The 19166-nt window shown below is 51.9% G+C and overlaps 1 protein-coding gene across 1 annotated transcript in view; it reads left to right on the forward strand.

Moving 5' to 3' along the window:
* LOC130304084 (GTPase-activating Rap/Ran-GAP domain-like protein 3) overlaps positions 1-19166 on the forward strand; it is a gene marked incomplete at its 3' end in the record, with an annotated part of 37590 nt that overhangs the window by 8303 nt on the left and 10121 nt on the right. Inside the window, exons 2-3 of the mRNA XM_056551902.1 lie at positions 12509-12583; positions 18220-18319. Coding sequence (XP_056407877.1) covers positions 12509-12583; positions 18220-18319 — 175 coding nt within the window. The remainder of the gene's footprint in view (positions 1-12508; positions 12584-18219; positions 18320-19166) is intronic.

Here is a 19166-nt window from a genome sequence, read left to right on the forward strand (position 1 = left end):
TCATGTCCAGGTTAATTTGATGAATTTCTCTATAATGTGATTATTGGAGCCATAACCTGATCCTGGGAATTTATTTATAACGTCGCTGAACGCTTCCTGCTAATGATTGTTACAGTAGGTTACAATGTGATCACTATAGGGGGGGCGGGGATGTAAACAGGATTCTGAACTAATACAGGTCACTATTGTCTGGAGTGTTATAATCACTTGCCCAATACCATCCCTACAGTGATCATGGTGGGGGCAGCATAATTTCTGGGGGAAACCAGATACTGCCCATCACCTGCCCAATACCATCCCTACAGTGATCATGGTGGGGGCAGCATCATGTCTGGGGGAAACCAGGTACTGCCCATCACCTGCCCAATACCATCCCTACAGTGATCATGGTGGGGGCAGCATCATGTCTGGGGGAAACCAGGTACTGCCCATCACCTGCCCAATACCATCCCTACAGTGATCATGGTGGGGGCAGCATCATGTCTGGAGGAAACCAGATACTGCCCATCACCTGCCCAATACCATCCCTACAGTGATCATGGTGGGGGCCGCATCATGTCTGGAGGAAACCAGGCACTGCCCATCACCTGCCCAATACCATCCCTACAGTGATCATGGTGGGGGCAGCATCATGTCTGGAGGAAACCAGATACTGCCCATCACCTGCCCAATACCATCCCTACAGTGATCATGGTGGGGGCCGCATCATGTATGGAGGAAACCAGGCACTGCCCATCACCTGCCCAATACCATCCCTACAGTGATCATGGTGGGGGCCGCATCATGTATGGAGGAAACCAGGCACTGCCCATCACCTGCCCAATACCGTCCCTACAGTGATCATGGTGGGGGCAGCATCATGTATGGAGGAAAACAGATACTGCCCATCACCTGCCCAATACCATCCCTACAGTGATCATGGTGGGGGCCGCATCATGTCTGGAGGAAAACAGATACTGCCCATCACCTGCCCAATACCATCCCTACAGTGATCATGGTGGGGGCCGCATCATGTATGGAGGAAACCAGGCACTGCCCATCACCTGCCCAATACCCATCCCTACAGTGATCATGGTGGGGGCCGCATCATGTATGGAGGAAACCAGGCACTGCCCATCACCCACCCAATACCATCCCTACAGTGATCATGGTGGGGGCAGCATCATGTCTGGAGGAAACCAGGCACTGCCCATCACCTGCCCAATACCATCCCTACAGTGATCATGGTGGGGGCCGCATCATGTCTGTAGGAAACCAGGCACTGCCCCTCACCTGCCCAATACCATCCCTACAGTGATCATGGTGGGGGCAGCATCATGTCTGGGGGAAACCAGATACTGCCCATCACCTGCCCAATACCATCCCTACAGTGATCATGGTGGGGGCCGCATCATGTCTGGAGGAAACCAGGCACTGCCCATCACCTGCCCAATACCATCCCTACAGTGATCATGGTGGGGGCCGCATCATGTATGGAGGAAACCAGGTACTGCCCATCACCTGCCCAATACCATCCCTACAGTGATCATAGTGGGGGCCGCATCATGTATGGAGGAAACCAGATACTGCCCATCACCTGCCCAATACCATCCCTACAGTGATCATGGGGGGGGGGGGGCAGCATCATGTCTTGAGGAAACCAGGCACTGCCCATCACCTGCCCAATACCATCCCTACAGTGATCATGGGGGGGGGGGGGGGCAGCATCATGTCTGGGGGAAACCAGGCACTGCCCATCACCTGCCCAATACCATCCCTACAGTGATCATGGTGGGGGCAGCATCATGTCTGGGGGAAACCAGGCACTGCCCATCACCTGCCCAAAACCATCCCTACAGTGATCATGGTGGGGGCATCATCGTTCTTTAGGGACAGGGTGACTGGTCAGGGTTGTGGGAAAGCTGAATGTAGCAAAGTACAGAGATGTTAATAAAAACCTGATCCAGAGCTTTGGACCTCAAACTGGGCAGAAGGTTCAGCTCCCAACATGACCATGACCCTAAGCACACGGCCAAGACAACACAGGAACACCTTAGAGACAATTCTGTGAATGTTCTTGAGTGGAGCCAGAGCCCAAACCCAATGGGACTGTTACGCCGAGCGATCCGGGTCCCTGCTCCTCCCCGGAGCGCTCGCGGCGTTCCTCTCTCTGCAGCGCCCCGGTCAGACCCGCTGATCGGGAGCGCTGCACTGACATTGCCGGCGGGGATGCGATTCGCATAGCGGGACGCGCCCGCTCGCGAATCGCATCCCAAGTCACTTACCTGTCCCCGGCCCCCGGCTGTCATGTCCTGGCGCGCGCGGCTCCGCTCCTTAGGGCGCGCGCGCGCCAGCTCTCTAAGATTTAAAGGGCCAGTGCACCAATGATTGGTGCCTGGCCCAATTAGCCTAATTAGCTTCCACCTGCTCCCTGTGTATATTACCTCACTTCCCCTGCACTTCCTTGCCGGATCTTGTTGCCTTGTGCCAGTGAAAGCGTTTAGTGTTGTCCAAAGCCTGTGTTTCCAGATCTTCTGCTATCCATCCTGACTACGATCCTTGCCGCCTGCCCTGACCTTCTGCTATGTCTGACCTTGCCTCTGCCTAGTCCTTCTGTCCCGCGCCTTCTCAGCAGTCAGAGAGGTTGAGCCGTTGCCGATGGATACGACCTGGTTGCTACCGCCGCAGCAAGACCATTCCGCTTTGCGGCAGGCTCTGGTGAATACCAGTAGCATCTTAGAACCGGTCCACCGACACGGTCCACGCCAATCCCTCGCTGACACAGAGGATCCACATCCAGCTAGCCGAATCGTGACAGGGACATCTCTGGAGAGACCTGAAAATGGCTTCTACCGATGGTCCCATCCAACCGTTCAGAGCTGAGAGAGTCTGCAGGGGAAAAATGGCAGAATATCCAGTTGTGTAAACCTTGTGGCCTTATCCCCAAGAAGGAGGAGGCCGTAATCACTCCCAAAGGGGCTTCAGTCCGGAGTAAACGGCATGAATACTTAAATCAAATGGCACTGTAAAGGGTATGAATACTTATGTCGCAGTAAAGGAGTTTTTTTCTTTTTTTGGGACGCACTGGTTTTTCTATTATTTACAGTTGAATCAGTCATTTTCTGTGTTTGTTTTTGTTTCTTAGTTTTATTTTAGGGAAACTGGTAAAAGTTTTGAAAACGACAATTTTTCCAGAACTTTTCCTGTTCTGTTTTTAATGCTGTTTATTCATTTAATTCTCTTTACCCTAATAATGAATCCCCTAGTTTCCCGTCCATAGGGATGCCATATATGTGGATATTGTATGACGCCCTATGGTATCTGTAAGTGTTTAGTCTCCCCCATTAGCATTAGACACCGCTTCTGTACATAGGGAGATGAATCCAGACAGAACATTATGAGTAACAGCGGATCGGCCAGGAAGAAGGTAACATTGACAGCCAGGGGGATTATTTTTCCGGTAATTTACATCCTGTGTGCGAATACTTGATCACCTTCTGCCTCTGCAGGTGGAGGAGATCCGTGTGGTTGGACAGATGTGCTCTCTCTTTGGTGGAGGAGATCCGTGTGGTTGGACAGATGTGCTCTCTCTTTGGTGGAGGAGATCCGTGTGGTTGGACAGGTGTGCTCTCTCTTTGGTGGATGAGATCCGTGTGGTTGGACAGGTGTGCACTCTCTTTGGTGGATGAGATCCGTGTGGTTGGACAGGTGTGCTCTCTCTTTGGTGGAGGAGATCCGTGTGGTTGGACAGATGTGCTCTCTCTTTGGTGGAGGAGATCCGTGTGGTTGGACAGGTGTGCTCTCTCTTTGGTAGATGAGATCCGTGTGGTTGGACAGGTGTCCTCTCTCTTTGGTGGATGAGATCCGTGTGGTTGGACAGGTGTGCTCTCTCTTTGGTAGATGAGATCCGTGTGGTTGGACAGGTGTCCTCTCTCTTTGGTGGATGAGATCCGTGTGGTTGGACAGGTGTGCTCTCTCTTTGGTAGATGAGATCCGTGTGGTTGGACAGGTGTGCTCTCTCTTTGGTAGATGAGATCTGTGTGGTTGGACAGGTGTGCTCTCTCTTTGGTGGATGAGATCCGTGTGGTTGGACAGGTGTGCTCTCTCTTTGGTAGATGAGATCTGTGTGGTTGGACAGGTGTCCTCTCTTTTTGGTAGATGAGATCCGTGTGGTTGGACAGGTGTGCTCTCTCTTTCGTGGATGAGATCCGTGTGGTTGGACAGGTGTGCACTCTCTTTGGTGGAGGAGATCCGTGTGGTTGGACAGGTGTGCTCTCTCTTTGGTAGATGAGATCCGTGTGGTTGGACAGGTGTGCTCTCTCTGTGGTGGATGAGATCCGTGTGGTTGGACAGGTGTGCTCTCTCTTTGGTGGATGAGATCCGTGTGGTTGGACAGGTGTGCTCTCTCTTTGGTGGATGAGATCCGTGTGGTTGGACAGGTGTGCTCTCTCTTTGGTGGATGAGATCCGTGTGGTTGGACAGGTGTGCACTCTCTTTGGTGGATGTGATCCGTGTGGTTGGACAGGTGTGCTCTCTCTTTGGTAGATGAGATCCGTGTGGTTGGACAGGTGTCCTCTCTTTGGTGGATGTGATCCGTGTGGTTGGACAGGTGTGCTTTCTCTTTGGTGGATGAGATCCGTGTGGTTGGACAGGTGTGCTCTCTCTTTGGTGGATGAGATCCGTGTGGTTGGACAGGTGTGCTCTCTCTTTGGTAGATGAGATCTGTGTGGTTGGACAGGTGTCCTCTCTCTTTGGTAGATGAGATCCATGTGGTTGGACAGGTGTCCTCTCTCTTTGGTAGATGAGATCCGTGTGGTTGGACAGGTGTGCTCTCTCTTTGGTAGATGAGATCTGTGTGGTTGGACAGGTGTGCTCTCTCTTTGGTAGATGAGATCTGTGTGGTTGGACAGGTGTCCTCTCTCTTTGGTAGATGAGATCCGTGTGGTTGGACAGGTGTGCTCTCTTTCGTGGATGAGATCCGTGTGGTTGGACAGGTGTGCACTCTCTTTGGTGGAGGAGATCCGTGTGGTTGGACAGGTGTGCTCTCTCTGTGGTGGATGAGATCCGTGTGGTTGGACAGGTGTGCTCTCTCTTTGGTGGATGTGATCCGTGTGGTTGGACAGGTGTGCACTCTCTTTGGTGGATGAGATCCGTGTGGTTGGACAGGTGTGCACTCTCTTTGGTAGATGAGATCCGTGTGGTTGGACAGGTGTGCTCTCTCTTTGGTAGATGAGATCCGTGTGGTTGGACAGGTGTGCTCTCTCTGTGGTGGATGAGATCCGTGTGGTTGGACAGGTGTGCTCTCTCTTTGGTAGATGAGATCCGTGTGGTTGGACAGGTGTGCTCTCTCTGTGGTGGAAGAGATCCGTGTGGTTGGACAGATGTGCTCTCTCTTTGTTGGATGAGATCCGTGTGGTTGGACAGATGTGCTCTCTCTGTGGTGGAGGAGATCTGTGTGGTTGGACAGATGTGCTCTCTCTGTGGTGGATGAGATCCGTGTGGTTGGACAGGTGTGCTCTCTCTTTGGTGGATGAGATCCGTGTGGTTGGACAGGTGTCCTCTCTCTTTGGTGGAGGAGATCTGTGTGGTTGGACAGGTGTGCACTCTCTTTGGTGGAGGAGATCCGTGTGGTTGGACAGGTGTGCTCTCTCTTTGGTAGATGAGATCCGTGTGGTTGGACAGGTGTGCTCTCTCTTTGGTAGATGTGATCCGTGTGGTTGGACAGGTGTGCTCTCTCTTTGGTAGATGAGATCCGTGTGGTTGGACAGGTGTGCTCTCTCTTTGGTGGATGAGATCCGTGTGGTTGGACAGGTGTGCTCTCTCTGTGGTGGATGAGATCCGTGTGGTTGGACAGGTGTGCTCTCTCTTTGGTGGATGAGATCCGTGTGGTTGGACAGGTGTTCTCTCTCTTTGGTGGATGAGATCCGTGTGGTTGGACAGGTGTCCTCTCTCTTTGGTGGATGAGATCCGTGTGGTTGGACAGGTGTGCTCTCTCTTTGGTGGATGAGATCCGTGTGGTTGGACAGGTGTGCTCTCTCTTTGGTGGATGAGATCCGTGTGGTTGGACAGGTGTGCTCTCTCTTTGGTGGATGAGATCCGTGTGGTTGGACAGGTGTGCTCTCTCTTTGGTGGATGAGATCCGTGTGGTTGGACAGGTGTGCTCTCTCTGTGGTGGATGAGATCCGTGTGGTTGGACAGGTGTGCTCTCTCTGTGGTGGATGAGATCCGTGTGGTTGGACAGGTGTGCTCTCTCTTTGGTGGAGGAGATCCGTGTGGTTGGACAGGTGTGCTCTCTCTTTGGTGGATGAGATCCGTGTGGTTGGACAGGTGTCCTCTCTCTTTGGTGGATGAGATCCGTGTGGTTGGACAGGTGTCCTCTCTCTTTGGTGGAGGAGATCCGTGTGGTTGGACAGGTGTGCTCTCTCTTTGGTGGAGGAGATCCGTGTGGTTGGACAGGTGTGCTCTCTCTTTGGTGGATGAGATCCGTGTGGTTGGACAGGTGTCCTCTCTCTTTGGTGGATGAGATCCGTGTGGTTGGACAGGTGTCCTCTCTCTTTGGTGGATGAGATCCGTGTGGTTGGACAGGTGTGCTCTCTCTTTGGTGGATGAGATCCGTGTGGTTGGACAGGTGTGCTCTCTCTTTGGTGGATGAGATCCGTGTGGTTGGACAGGTGTGCTCTCTCTTTGGTAGATGAGATCCGTGTGGTTGGACAGGTGTGCTCTCTCTGTGGTGGAAGAGATCCGTGTGGTTGGACAGGTGTGCTCTCTCTTTGTTGGATGAGATCCGTGTGGTTGGACAGATGTGCTCTCTCTGTGGTGGAGGAGATCCGTGTGGTTGGACAGATGTGCTCTCTCTGTGGTGGATGAGATCCGTGTGGTTGGACAGGTGTGCTCTCTCTTTGGTGGATGAGATCCGTGTGGTTGGACAGGTGTCCTCTCTCTTTGGTGGAGGAGATCCGTGTGGTTGGACAGGTGTGCACTCTCTTTGGTGGAGGAGATCCGTGTGGTTGGACAGGTGTGCTCTCTCTTTGGTAGATGAGATCCGTGTGGTTGGACAGGTGTGCTCTCTCTTTGGTAGATGTGATCCGTGTGGTTGGACAGGTGTGCTCTCTCTTTGGTAGATGAGATCCGTGTGGTTGGACAGGTGTGCTCTCTCTTTGGTGGATGAGATCCGTGTGGTTGGACAGGTGTGCTCTCTCTGTGGTGGATGAGATCCGTGTGGTTGGACAGGTGTGCTCTCTCTTTGGTGGATGAGATCCGTGTGGTTGGACAGGTGTGCTCTCTCTTTGGTGGATGAGATCCGTGTGGTTGGACAGGTGTGCTCTCTCTTTGGTGGATGAGATCCGTGTGGTTGGACAGGTGTGCACTCTCTTTGGTGGATGTGATCCGTGTGGTTGGACAGGTGTGCTCTCTCTTTGGTAGATGAGATCCGTGTGGTTGGACAGGTGTCCTCTCTCTTTGGTGGATGTGATCCGTGTGGTTGGACAGGTGTGCTTTCTCTTTGGTGGATGAGATCCGTGTGGTTGGACAGGTGTGCTCTCTCTTTGGTGGATGAGATCCGTGTGGTTGGACAGGTGTGCTCTCTCTTTGGTAGATGAGATCTGTGTGGTTGGACAGGTGTCCTCTCTCTTTGGTAGATGAGATCCGTGTGGTTGGACAGGTGTCCTCTCTCTTTGGTGGATGAGATCCGTGTGGTTGGACAGGTGTGCTCTCTCTTTGGTGGATGAGATCCGTGTGGTTGGACAGGTGTGCTCTCTCTTTGGTAGATGAGATCTGTGTGGTTGGACAGGTGTGCTCTCTCTTTGGTAGATGAGATCTGTGTGGTTGGACAGGTGTCCTCTCTCTTTGGTGGATGAGATCCGTGTGGTTGGACAGGTGTGCTCTCTTTGGTGGAGGAGATCCGTGTGGTTGGACAGGTGTGCACTCTCTTTGGTGGAGGAGATCCGTGTGGTTGGACAGGTGTGCTCTCTCTGTGGTGGATGAGATCCGTGTGGTTGGACAGGTGTGCTCTCTCTTTGGTGATGAGATCCGTGTGGTTGGACAGGTGTGCACTCTCTTTGGTAGATGAGATCCGTGTGGTTGGACAGGTGTGCACTCTCTTTGGTAGATGAGATCCGTGTGGTTGGACAGGTGTGCTCTCTCTTTGGTAGATGAGATCCGTGTGGTTGGACAGGTGTGCTCTCTCTGTGGTGGATGAGATCCGTGTGGTTGGACAGGTGTGCTCTCTCTTTGGTAGAATGAGATCCGTGTGGTTGGACAGGTGTGCTCTCTCTGTGGTGGAAGAGATCCGTGTGGTTGGACAGGTGTGCTCTCTCTTTGTTGGATGAGATCCGTGTGGTTGGACAGATGTGCTCTCTCTGTGGTGGAGGAGATCCGTGTGGTTGGACAGATGTGCTCTCTCTGTGGTGGATGAGATCCGTGTGGTTGGACAGGTGTCCTCTCTCTTTGGTGGAGGAGATCCGTGTGGTTTGGACAGGTGGTCCTCTCTCTTTGGTGGAGGAGATCTGTGTGGTTGGACAGGTGTGCTCTCTCTTTGGTAGATGAGATCCGTGTGGTTGGACAGGTGTGCTCTCTCTTTGGTAGATGTGATCCGTGTGGTTGGACAGGTGTGCTCTCTCTTTGGTAGATGAGATCCGTGTGGTTGGACAGGTGTGCTCTCTCTTTGGTGGATGAGATCCGTGTGGTTGGACAGGTGTGCTCTCTCTGTGGTGGATGAGATCCGTGTGGTTGGACAGGTGTGCTCTCTCTTTGGTGGATGAGATCCGTGTGGTTGGACAGGTGTTCTCTCTCTTTGGTGGATGAGATCCGTGTGGTTGGACAGGTGTCCTCTCTCTTTGGTGGATGAGATCCGTGTGGTTGGACAGGTGTCCTCTCTCTTTGGTGGATGAGATCCGTGTGGTTGGACAGGTGTGCTCTCTCTTTGGTGGATGAGATCCGTGTGGTTGGACAGGTGTGCTCTCTCTTTGGTGGATGAGATCCGTGTGGTTGGACAGGTGTGCTCTCTCTTTGGTGGATGAGATCCGTGTGGTTGGACAGGTGTGCTCTCTCTTTGGTGGATGAGATCCGTGTGGTTGGACAGGTGTGCTCTCTCTGTGGTGGATGAGATCCGTGTGGTTGGACAGGTGTGCTCTCTCTGTGGTGGATGAGATCCGTGTGGTTGGACAGGTGTGCTCTCTCTTTGGTGGAGGAGATCCGTGTGGTTGGACAGGTGTGCTCTCTCTTTGGTGGATGAGATCCGTGTGGTTGGACAGGTGTCCTCTCTCTTTGGTGGATGAGATCCGTGTGGTTGGACAGGTGTCCTCTCTCTTTGGTGAAGGAGATCCGTGTGGTTGGACAGGTGTGCTCTCTCTTTGGTGGAGGAGATCCGTGTGGTTGGACAGGTGTGCTCTCTCTTTGGTGGATGAGATCCGTGTGGTTGGACAGGTGTCCTCTCTCTTTGGTGGATGAGATCCGTGTGGTTGGACAGGTGTCCTCTCTCTTTGGTGGATGAGATCCGTGTGGTTGGACAGGTGTGCTCTCTCTTTGGTGGATGAGATCCGTGTGGTTGGACAGGTGTGCTCTCTCTTTGGTGGATGAGATCCGTGTGGTTGGACAGGTGTGCTCTCTCTTTGGTAGATGAGATCCGTGTGGTTGGACAGGTGTGCTCTCTCTGTGGTGGAAGAGATCCGTGTGGTTGGACAGGTGTGCTCTCTCTTTGTTGGATGAGATCCGTGTGGTTGGACAGATGTGCTCTCTCTGTGGTGGAGGAGATCTGTGTGGTTGGACAGATGTGCTCTCTCTGTGGTGGATGAGATCCGTGTGGTTGGACAGGTGTGCTCTCTCTTTGGTGGATGAGATCCGTGTGGTTGGACAGGTGTCCTCTCTCTTTGGTGGAGGAGATCCGTGTGGTTGGACAGGTGTGCACTCTCTTTGGTGGAGGAGATCCGTGTGGTTGGACAGGTGTGCTCTCTCTTTGGTAGATGAGATCCGTGTGGTTGGACAGGTGTGCTCTCTCTTTGGTAGATGTGATCCGTGTGGTTGGACAGGTGTGCTCTCTCTTTGGTAGATGAGATCCGTGTGGTTGGACAGGTGTGCTCTCTCTTTGGTGGATGAGATCCGTGTGGTTGGACAGGTGTGCTCTCTCTGTGGTGGATGAGATCCGTGTGGTTGGACAGGTGTGCTCTCTCTTTGGTGGATGAGATCCGTGTGGTTGGACAGGTGTTCTCTCTCTTTGGTGGATGAGATCCGTGTGGTTGGACAGGTGTCCTCTCTCTTTGGTGGATGAGATCCGTGTGGTTGGACAGGTGTGCTCTCTCTTTGGTGGATGAGATCCGTGTGGTTGGACAGGTGTGCTCTCTCTTTGGTGGATGAGATCCGTGTGGTTGGACAGGTGTGCTCTCTCTTTGGTGGATGAGATCCGTGTGGTTGGACAGGTGTGCTCTCTCTTTGGTGGATGAGATCCGTGTGGTTGGACAGGTGTGCTCTCTCTGTGGTGGATGAGATCCGTGTGGTTGGACAGGTGTGCTCTCTCTGTGGTGGAGGAGATCCGTGTGGTTGGACAGGTGTGCTCTCTCTTTGGTGGAGGAGATCCGTGTGGTTGGACAGGTGTGCTCTCTCTTTGGTGGATGAGATCCGTGTGGTTGGACAGGTGTGCTCTCTCTTTGGTGGATGAGATCCGTGTGGTTGGACAGGTGTCCTCTCTCTTTGGTGGAGGAGATCCGTGTGGTTGGACAGGTGTGCTCTCTCTTTGGTGGAGGAGATCCGTGTGGTTGGACAGGTGTGCTCTCTCTTTGGTGGATGAGATCCGTGTGGTTGGACAGGTGTCCTCTCTCTTTGGTGGATGAGATCCGTGTGGTTGGACAGGTGTCCTCTCTCTTTGGTGGATGAGATCCGTGTGGTTGGACAGGTGTCCTCTCTCTTTGGTGGATGAGATCCGTGTGGTTGGACAGGTGTGCTCTCTCTTTGGTGGATGAGATCCGTGTGGTTGGACAGATGTGCTCTCTCTGTGGTGGATGAGATCCGTGTGGTTGGACAGATGTGCTCTCTCTGTGGTGGATGAGATCCGTGTGGTTGGACAGGTGTGCTCTCTCTTTGGTGGATGAGATCCGTGTGGGTTGGACAGGTGTCCTCTCTCTTTGGTGGATGAGATCCGTGTGGTTGGACAGGTGTCCTCTCTCTTTGGTGGATGAGATCCGTGTGGTTGGACAGATGTGCTCTCTCTTTGGTGGATGAGATCCGTGTGGTTGGACAGGTGTGCTCTCTCTTTGGTAGATGAGATCTGTGTGGTTGGACAGGTGTGCTCTCTCTTTGGTGGATGAGATCCGTGTGGTTGGACAGGTGTGCTCTCTCTTTGGTGGATGAGATCCGTGTGGTTGGACAGGTGTGCTCTCTCTTTGGTGGATGAGATCCGTGTGGTTGGACAGGTGTGCTCTCTCTGTGGTGGATGAGATCCGTGTGGTTGGACAGGTGTGCTCTCTCTGTGGTGGATGAGATCCGTGTGGTTGGACAGGTGTGCTCTCTCTTTGGTGGAGGAGATCCGTGTGGTTGGACAGGTGTGCTCTCTCTTTGGTGGATGAGATCCGTGTGGTTGGACAGGTGTCCTCTCTCTTTGGTGGATGAGATCCGTGTGGTTGGACAGGTGTCCTCTCTCTTTGGTGGAGGAGATCCGTGTGGTTGGACAGGTGTGCTCTCTCTTTGGTGGAGGAGATCCGTGTGGTTGGACAGGTGTGCTCTCTCTTTGGTGGATGAGATCCGTGTGGTTGGACAGGTGTCCTCTCTCTTTGGTGGATGAGATCCGTGTGGTTGGACAGGTGTCCTCTCTCTTTGGTGGATGAGATCCGTGTGGTTGGACAGGTGTCCTCTCTCTTTGGTGGATGAGATCCGTGTGGTTGGACAGGTGTGCACTCTCTTTGGTAGATGTGATCCGTGTGGTTGGACAGGTGTCCTCTCTCTTTGGTGGATGAGATCCGTGTGGTTGGACAGGTGTGCTCTCTCTTTGGTGGATGAGATCCGTGTGGTTGGACAGGTGTGCTCTCTCTTTGGTGGATGAGATCCGTGTGGTTGGACAGGTGTGCTCTCTCTTTGGTGGATGAGATCCGTGTGGTTGGACAGGTGTGCTCTCTCTTTGGTGGAGGAGATCCGTGTGGTTGGACAGGTGTGCACTCTCTTTGGTGGATGAGATCCGTGTGGTTGGACAGGTGTGCTCTCTCTTTGGTGGAGGAGATCCGTGTGGTTGGACAGGTGTGCTCTCTCTTTGGTGGATGAGATCCGTGTGGTTGGACAGGTGTGTTTTCCTGGAGTTTTTTCTTATTTTTTTGTATTTTTATTTTTCGTAGTATAATTTGCCTTTTGTGTGTGTTTTTCTCTCGTCTGGGGCGCAGTTTATCAGGAATGACATTTTCTGTGTGTTCCCTCTTTCCTCATATACAGATCATTGATGGCTGATTGCAGTGATCTGTATAGAAAGGCATCTCCTCCAGGATCTCTGTGATGTCTTTCCTAACAACTGTTCAGTCTGTCACCAAAGGGTTAATAAATTCTTTTTCCACAGCTCATCTCCAGTGATGCTGATGGAGCTATACAGAGAGCCGGAAGATTCCGGGTGGAGAATGGATCTTCAGACGAGGTAAATGTCATGAATTACTCCTAACATCACACATCTCCATATATCCTGTATTATCCCTCCATATAACATCACACATCTCCATATATCCTGTATACTCCATATAACATCACACATCTCCATATATCCTGTATTATCCCTCCATATAACATCACACATCTCCATATATCCTGTATACTCCATATAACATCACACATCTCCATATATCCTGTATTATCCCTCCATATAACATCACACATCTCCATATATCCTCTATACTCCATATAACATCACACATCTCCATATATCCTGTATACTCCATATAACATCACACATCTCCATATATCCTGTATACTCCATATAACATCACACATCTCCATATATCCTGTATTATCCCTCCATATAACATCACACATCTCCATATATCCTGTATACTCCATATAACATCACACATCTCCATATATCCTGTATACTCCATATAACATCACACATCTCCATATATCCTGTATTATCCCTCCATAGAACATCACACATCTCCATATATCCTGTATTATCCCTCCATATAACATCACACATCTCCATATATCCTGTATACTCCATATAACATCACACATCTCCATATATCCTGTATACTCCATATAACATCACACATCTCCATATATCCTGTATACTCCATATAACATCACACATCTCCATATATCCTGTATACTCCATATAACATCACACATCTCCATATATCCTGTATTATCCCTCCATATAACATCACACATCTCCATATATCCTGTATACTCCATATAACATCACACATCTCCATATATCCTGTATACTCCATATAACATCACACATCTCCATATATCCTGTATTATCCCTCCATAGAACATCACACATCTCCATATATCCTGTATTATCCCTCCATATAACATCACACATCTCCATATATCCTGTATTATCCCTCCATATAACATCACACATCTCCATATATCCTGTATACTCCATATAACATCACACATCTCCATATATCCTGTATACTCCATATAACATCACACATCTCCATATATCCTGTATTATCCCTCCATAGAACATCACACATCTCCATATATCCTGTATTATCCCTCCATATAACATCACACATCTCCATATATCCTGTATTATCCCTCCATATAACATCACACATCTCCATATATCCTGTATACTCCATATAACATCACACATCTCCATATATCCTGTATTTTCCCTCCATATAACATCACACATCTCCATATATCTTGTATTATCCCTCCATATAACATCACACATCTCCATATATCCTGTATTATCCCTCCATAGAACATCACACATCTCCATATAACATCACACATCTCTGAAGTGGTAACACCCCCCCCCCCCCCCCCCCCCCTCAATTATAAGACAGCTGAAAGCTCTGGGTTTCATGAATGTGGAAATGTCAAAATTCTGTTAGGCTGCATTCCCACTTCGTTTTTATATTACGGGTGCCGGATCCGGCTGGGGGAGGGGCAAACCAGGCTCTCCCGTACCCCAGCTGGACCAGCGCTGAACTCCATTCACTTTAATGAGCCGACCGGAGCCAAATGGTGACTCCGGTCAGCTCATTTTTGACCCGTATACAGTTTTGTGACCGGACCTAAAATCGTAGTATACTACGGAGATCCACCACCAGAGCCATGAAGACTCCATACCCGGTCTACAAGCATCAGTCCATCCTGGTGGAGGAGCAGATCTGGAGATAACAGCAGGCAAGAGATCCACCACCAGAGCCATGAAGACTCCATACCAGGTCTACAAGCATCGGTCCATCCTGGTGGAGGAGCAGATCTGGAGATAACAGGAGGCAAGAGATCCTCCACCAGAGCCATGAAGACTCCATACCAGGTCTACAAGCATCAGTCCATCCTGGTGGAGGAGCAGATCTGGAGATAACAGGAGGCAAGAAATCCTCCGGAGCCATGAAGATTCCATACCAGGTCTACAAGCATCAGTCCATCCTGGTGGAGGAGCAGATCTGGAGATAACAGGAGGCAGGAGATCCACCACCAGAGCCATGAAGACTCCATACCAGGTCTACAAGCATCAGTCCATCCTGGTGGAGGAGCAGATCTGGAGATAACAGGAGACAGGAGATTCTCCGGAGCCATGAAGACTCCATACCAGGTCTACAAGCATCAGTCCATCCTGGTGGAGGAGCAGATCTGGAGATAACAGGAGACAGGAGATTCTCCGGAGCCATGAAGACTCCATACCAGGTCTACAAGCATCAGTCCATCCTGGTGGAGGAGCAGATCTGGAGATAACAGGAGGCAGGAGATCCTCCACCAGAGCCATGAAGACTCCATACCAGGTCTACAAGCATCAGTCCATCCTGGTGGAGGAGCAGATCTGGAGATAACAGGAGGCAAGAGATTCTCCGGAGCCATGAAGACTCCATACCAGGTCTACAAGCATCAGTCCATCCTGGTGAAGGAGCAGATCTGGAGATAACAGGAGGCAAGAGATCCTCCGGAGCCATGAAGACTCCATACCAGGTCTACAAGCATCAGTCCATCCTGGTGGAGGAGCAGATCTGGAGATAACAGGAGACAGGAGATCCACCACCAGAGCCATGAAGACTCCATACCAGGTCTACAAGCATCAGTCCATCCAGGTGGAGAAGCAGATCTGGAGATAACAGGAGGCAAGAGATTCTCCACCAGAGCCATGAAGACTCCATACCAGGTCTACAAGCATCAGTCCATCCTGGTGGAGGAGCAGATCTGAAGATAACAGGAGACAGGAGATCCACCACCAGAGCCATGAAGACTCCATACCAGGTCTACAAGCATCAGTCCATCCAGGTGGAGAAGCAGATCTGGAGATAACAGGAGGCAAGAGATTCTCCACCAGAGCCATGAAGACTCCATACCAGGTCTACAAGCATCAGTCCATCCTGGTGGAGGAGCAGATCTGGAGATAACAGGAGGCAAGAGATCCTCCGGAGCCATGAAGACTCCATACCAGGTCTACAAGCATCAGTCCATCCTGGTGGAGGAGCAGATCTGGAGATAACAGGAGGCAAGAGATTTTCCGGAGCCATGAAGACTCCATACCAGGTCTACAAGCATCAGTCCATCCTGGTGGAGGAGCAGATCTGGAGATAACAGCAGGCAAGAGATCCTCTGGAGCCATGAAGATTCCATACCAGGTCTACAAGCATCAGTCCATCCTGGTGGAGGAGCAGATCTGGAGATAACAGGAGGCAAGAGATCCTCCGGAGGCCATGAAGACTCCATACCAGGTCTACAAGCATCAGTCCATCCTGGTGGAGGAGCAGATCTGGAGATAACAGGAGACAGGAGATCCTCCACCAGAGCCATGAAGACTCCATACCAGGTCTACAAGCATCAGTCCATCCAGGTGGAGAAGCAGATCTGGAGATAACAGGAGGCAAGAGATCCTCCGAAGCCATGAAGACTCCATACCAGGTCTACAAGCATCAGTCCATCCTGGTGGAGGAGCAGATCTGGAGATAACAGGAGGCAAGAGATCCTCCGAAGCCATGAAGACTCCATACCAGGTCTACAAGCATCAGTCCATCCTGGTGGAGGAGCAGATCTGGAGATAACAGGAGACAGGAGATTCTCCGGAGCCATGAAGATTCCATACCAGGTCTACAAGCATCAGTCCATCCTGGTGGAGGAGCAGATCTGGAGATAACAGGAGGCAAGAGATCCTCCACCAGAGCCATGAAGACTCCATACCAGGTCTACAAGCATCAGTCCATCCTGGTGGAGGAGCAGATCTGGAGATAACAGGAGACAGGAGATTCTCCGAAGCCATGAAGACTCCATACCAGGTCTACAAGCATCAGTCCATCCTGGTGGAGGAGCAAATCTGGAGATAACAGGAGACAGGAGATTCTCCGGAGCCATGAAGACTCCATACCAGGTCTACAAGCATCAGTCCATCCTGGTGGAGGAGCAGATCTGGAGATAACAGGAGACAGGAGATTCTCCGGAGCCATGAAGACTCCATACCAGGTCTACAAGCATCAGTCCATCCTGGTGGAGGAGCAGATCTGGAGATAACAGGAGGCAAGAGATCCTCCACCAGAGCCATGAAGACTCCATACCAGGTCTACAAGCATCAGTCCATCCTGGTGGAGGAGCAGATCTGGAGATAACAGGAGACAGGAGATTCTCCGGAGCCATGAAGACTCCATACCAGGTCTACAAGCATCAGTCCATCCTGGTGGAGGAGCAGATCTGGAGATAACAGGAGGCAAGAGATCCTCCGAAGCCATGAAGACTCCATACCAGGTCTACAAGCATCAGTCCATCCTGGTGGAGGAGCAGATCTGGAGATAACAGGAGGCAAGAGATCCTCCACCAGAGCCATGAAGACTCCATACCAGGTCTACAAGCATCAGTCCATCCTGGTGGAGGAGCAGATCTGGAGATAACAGGAGACAGGAGATTCTCCGGAGCCATGAAGACTCCATACCAGGTCTACAAGCATCAGTCCATCCTGGTGGAGGAGCAGAGCGAGGCAGAACATACTTAAAGGAATATTCCAGTATATAAAAATTATATATAGTTAATATGGTTGAAAAAAGACATACGTCCATCAAGTCCAACCAGGGGATTGAAGGGAAGGGTGTAAGGGGATAAGGGAAAGGGATGTAGTTTTATAATTCTGCATAAGCATTAATAAGCATTAATGTCGACACGCGGGGCGGGCCCCTGAGGGTCTGTCTACATGCGGGCGGGCCCCTGAGGGTCTGTCTACACGCGGGGCGGGCCCCTGAGGGTCTGTCTACACGCGGGGCGGGCCCCTGAGGGTCTGTCTACACGCGGGGCGGGCCCCTGAGGGTCTGTCTACACGCGGGGCGGGCCCCTGAGGGTCTGTCTACACGCGGGGCGGGCCCCTGAGGGTCTGTCTACACGCGGGGCGGGCCCCTGAGGGTCTGTCTACACGCGGGGCGGGCCCCTGAGGGTCTGTCTACACGCGGGGCGGGCCCCTGAGGGTCTGTCTACACGCGGGGCGGGCCCCTGAGGGTCTGTCTACACGCGGGGCGGGCCCCTGAGGGTCTGTCTACACGCGGGGCGGGCCCCTGAGGGTCTGTCTACACGCGGGGCGGGCCCCTGAGGGTCTGTCTACACGCGGGGCGGGCCCCTGAGGGTCTGTCTACACGCGGGGCGGGCCCCTGAGGGTCTGTCTACACGCGGGGCGGGCCCCTGAGGGTCTATCTACATGCGGGCGGGCCCCTGAGGGTCTGTCTACACGCGGGGCGGGCCCCTGAGGGTCTGTCTACACGCGGGGCGGGCCCCTGAGGGTCTGTCTACATGCGGGGCGGGCCCCTGAGGGTCTGTCTACACGCGGGGCGGGCCCCTGAGGGTCTATATACAGCATTGATAGAGTGATTGCTGTCCACCTGGGACTGTATTCTGTCTGAAGACAACTTAAATAGAAAATCTATACATTTGGGAGACGTTTACAATCTTCAGTTTACATATGTGATGGGGCCTAAGGCTGAACTCTCTGCAGTATAACAAGTACATTCAGATATGGAAGGCGCAGAGAACGGGACATTCAGCCGCCAAGGTCTCATCTCCTCCTGTTATTTGTCGTCTTCTATTGATTATTTCACCTTTTCTCTTGTCCTGCAGGACAGTGACTACACACCGGCGGTCTGGAGACGGACGGACGTTCACCTGGAGAACCCAGAGTACCACACACGATGGTTCTTCAAGTATTTCCTTGGGAAAGGTACATGAAGGAAGTCCCCAACATTACCCCGTCACCTCCCCATGGGTATTGAGGAGGGTTCTCTATAAAGAATCCCAGAATACAGTAAATGATGGAACTGGGAATCTGGTCTGGATAGAGGGAAGATCTTCTGCACAGATTTAACTGCATGTTACATGTGCTGCCCAATACACAAGGGGCGTCCGTACAAGTGACCAAGACCTATAAAGAGCAGCAGCGCCAAGACCTATAGAGAGCAGCAGCGCCAAGACCTATAGAGAGCAGCAGCGCCAAGACCTATAGAGAGCAGCAGCGCCAAGACCTATAGAGAGCAGCAGCGCCAAGACCTATAGAGAGCAGCAGCGCCAAGACCTATAGAGAGCAGCAGCGCCAAGACCTATAGAGAGCAGCAGCGCCAAGACCTATAGAGAGCAGCAGCGCCAAGACCTATAGAGAGCAGCAGCGCCAAGACCTATAGAGAGCAGCAGCGCCAAGACCTATAGAGAGCAGCAGCGCCAAGACCTATAGAGAGCAGCAGCGCCATGACCTATAGAGAGCAGCAGCGCCATGACCTATAGAGAGCAGCAGCGCCAAGACCTATAGAGAGCAGCAGCGCCAAGACCTATAGAGAGCAGCAGCGCCAAGACCTATAGAGAGCAGCAGCGCCATGACCTATAGAGAGCAGCAGCGCCAAGACCTATAGAGAGCAGCAGCGCCAAGACCTATAGAGAGCAGCAGCGCCAAGACCTATAGAGAGCAGCAGCGCCAAGACCTATAGAGAGCAGCAGCGCCAAGACCTATAGAGAGCAGCAGCGCCAAGACCTATAGAGAGCAGCAGCGCCAAGACCTATAGAGAGCAGCAGCGCCA

The sequence above is a fragment of the Hyla sarda genome, unplaced genomic scaffold (assembly GCF_029499605.1).
Source record: "Hyla sarda isolate aHylSar1 unplaced genomic scaffold, aHylSar1.hap1 scaffold_1261, whole genome shotgun sequence".
NCBI lineage: Eukaryota > Metazoa > Chordata > Amphibia > Anura > Hylidae > Hyla > Hyla sarda.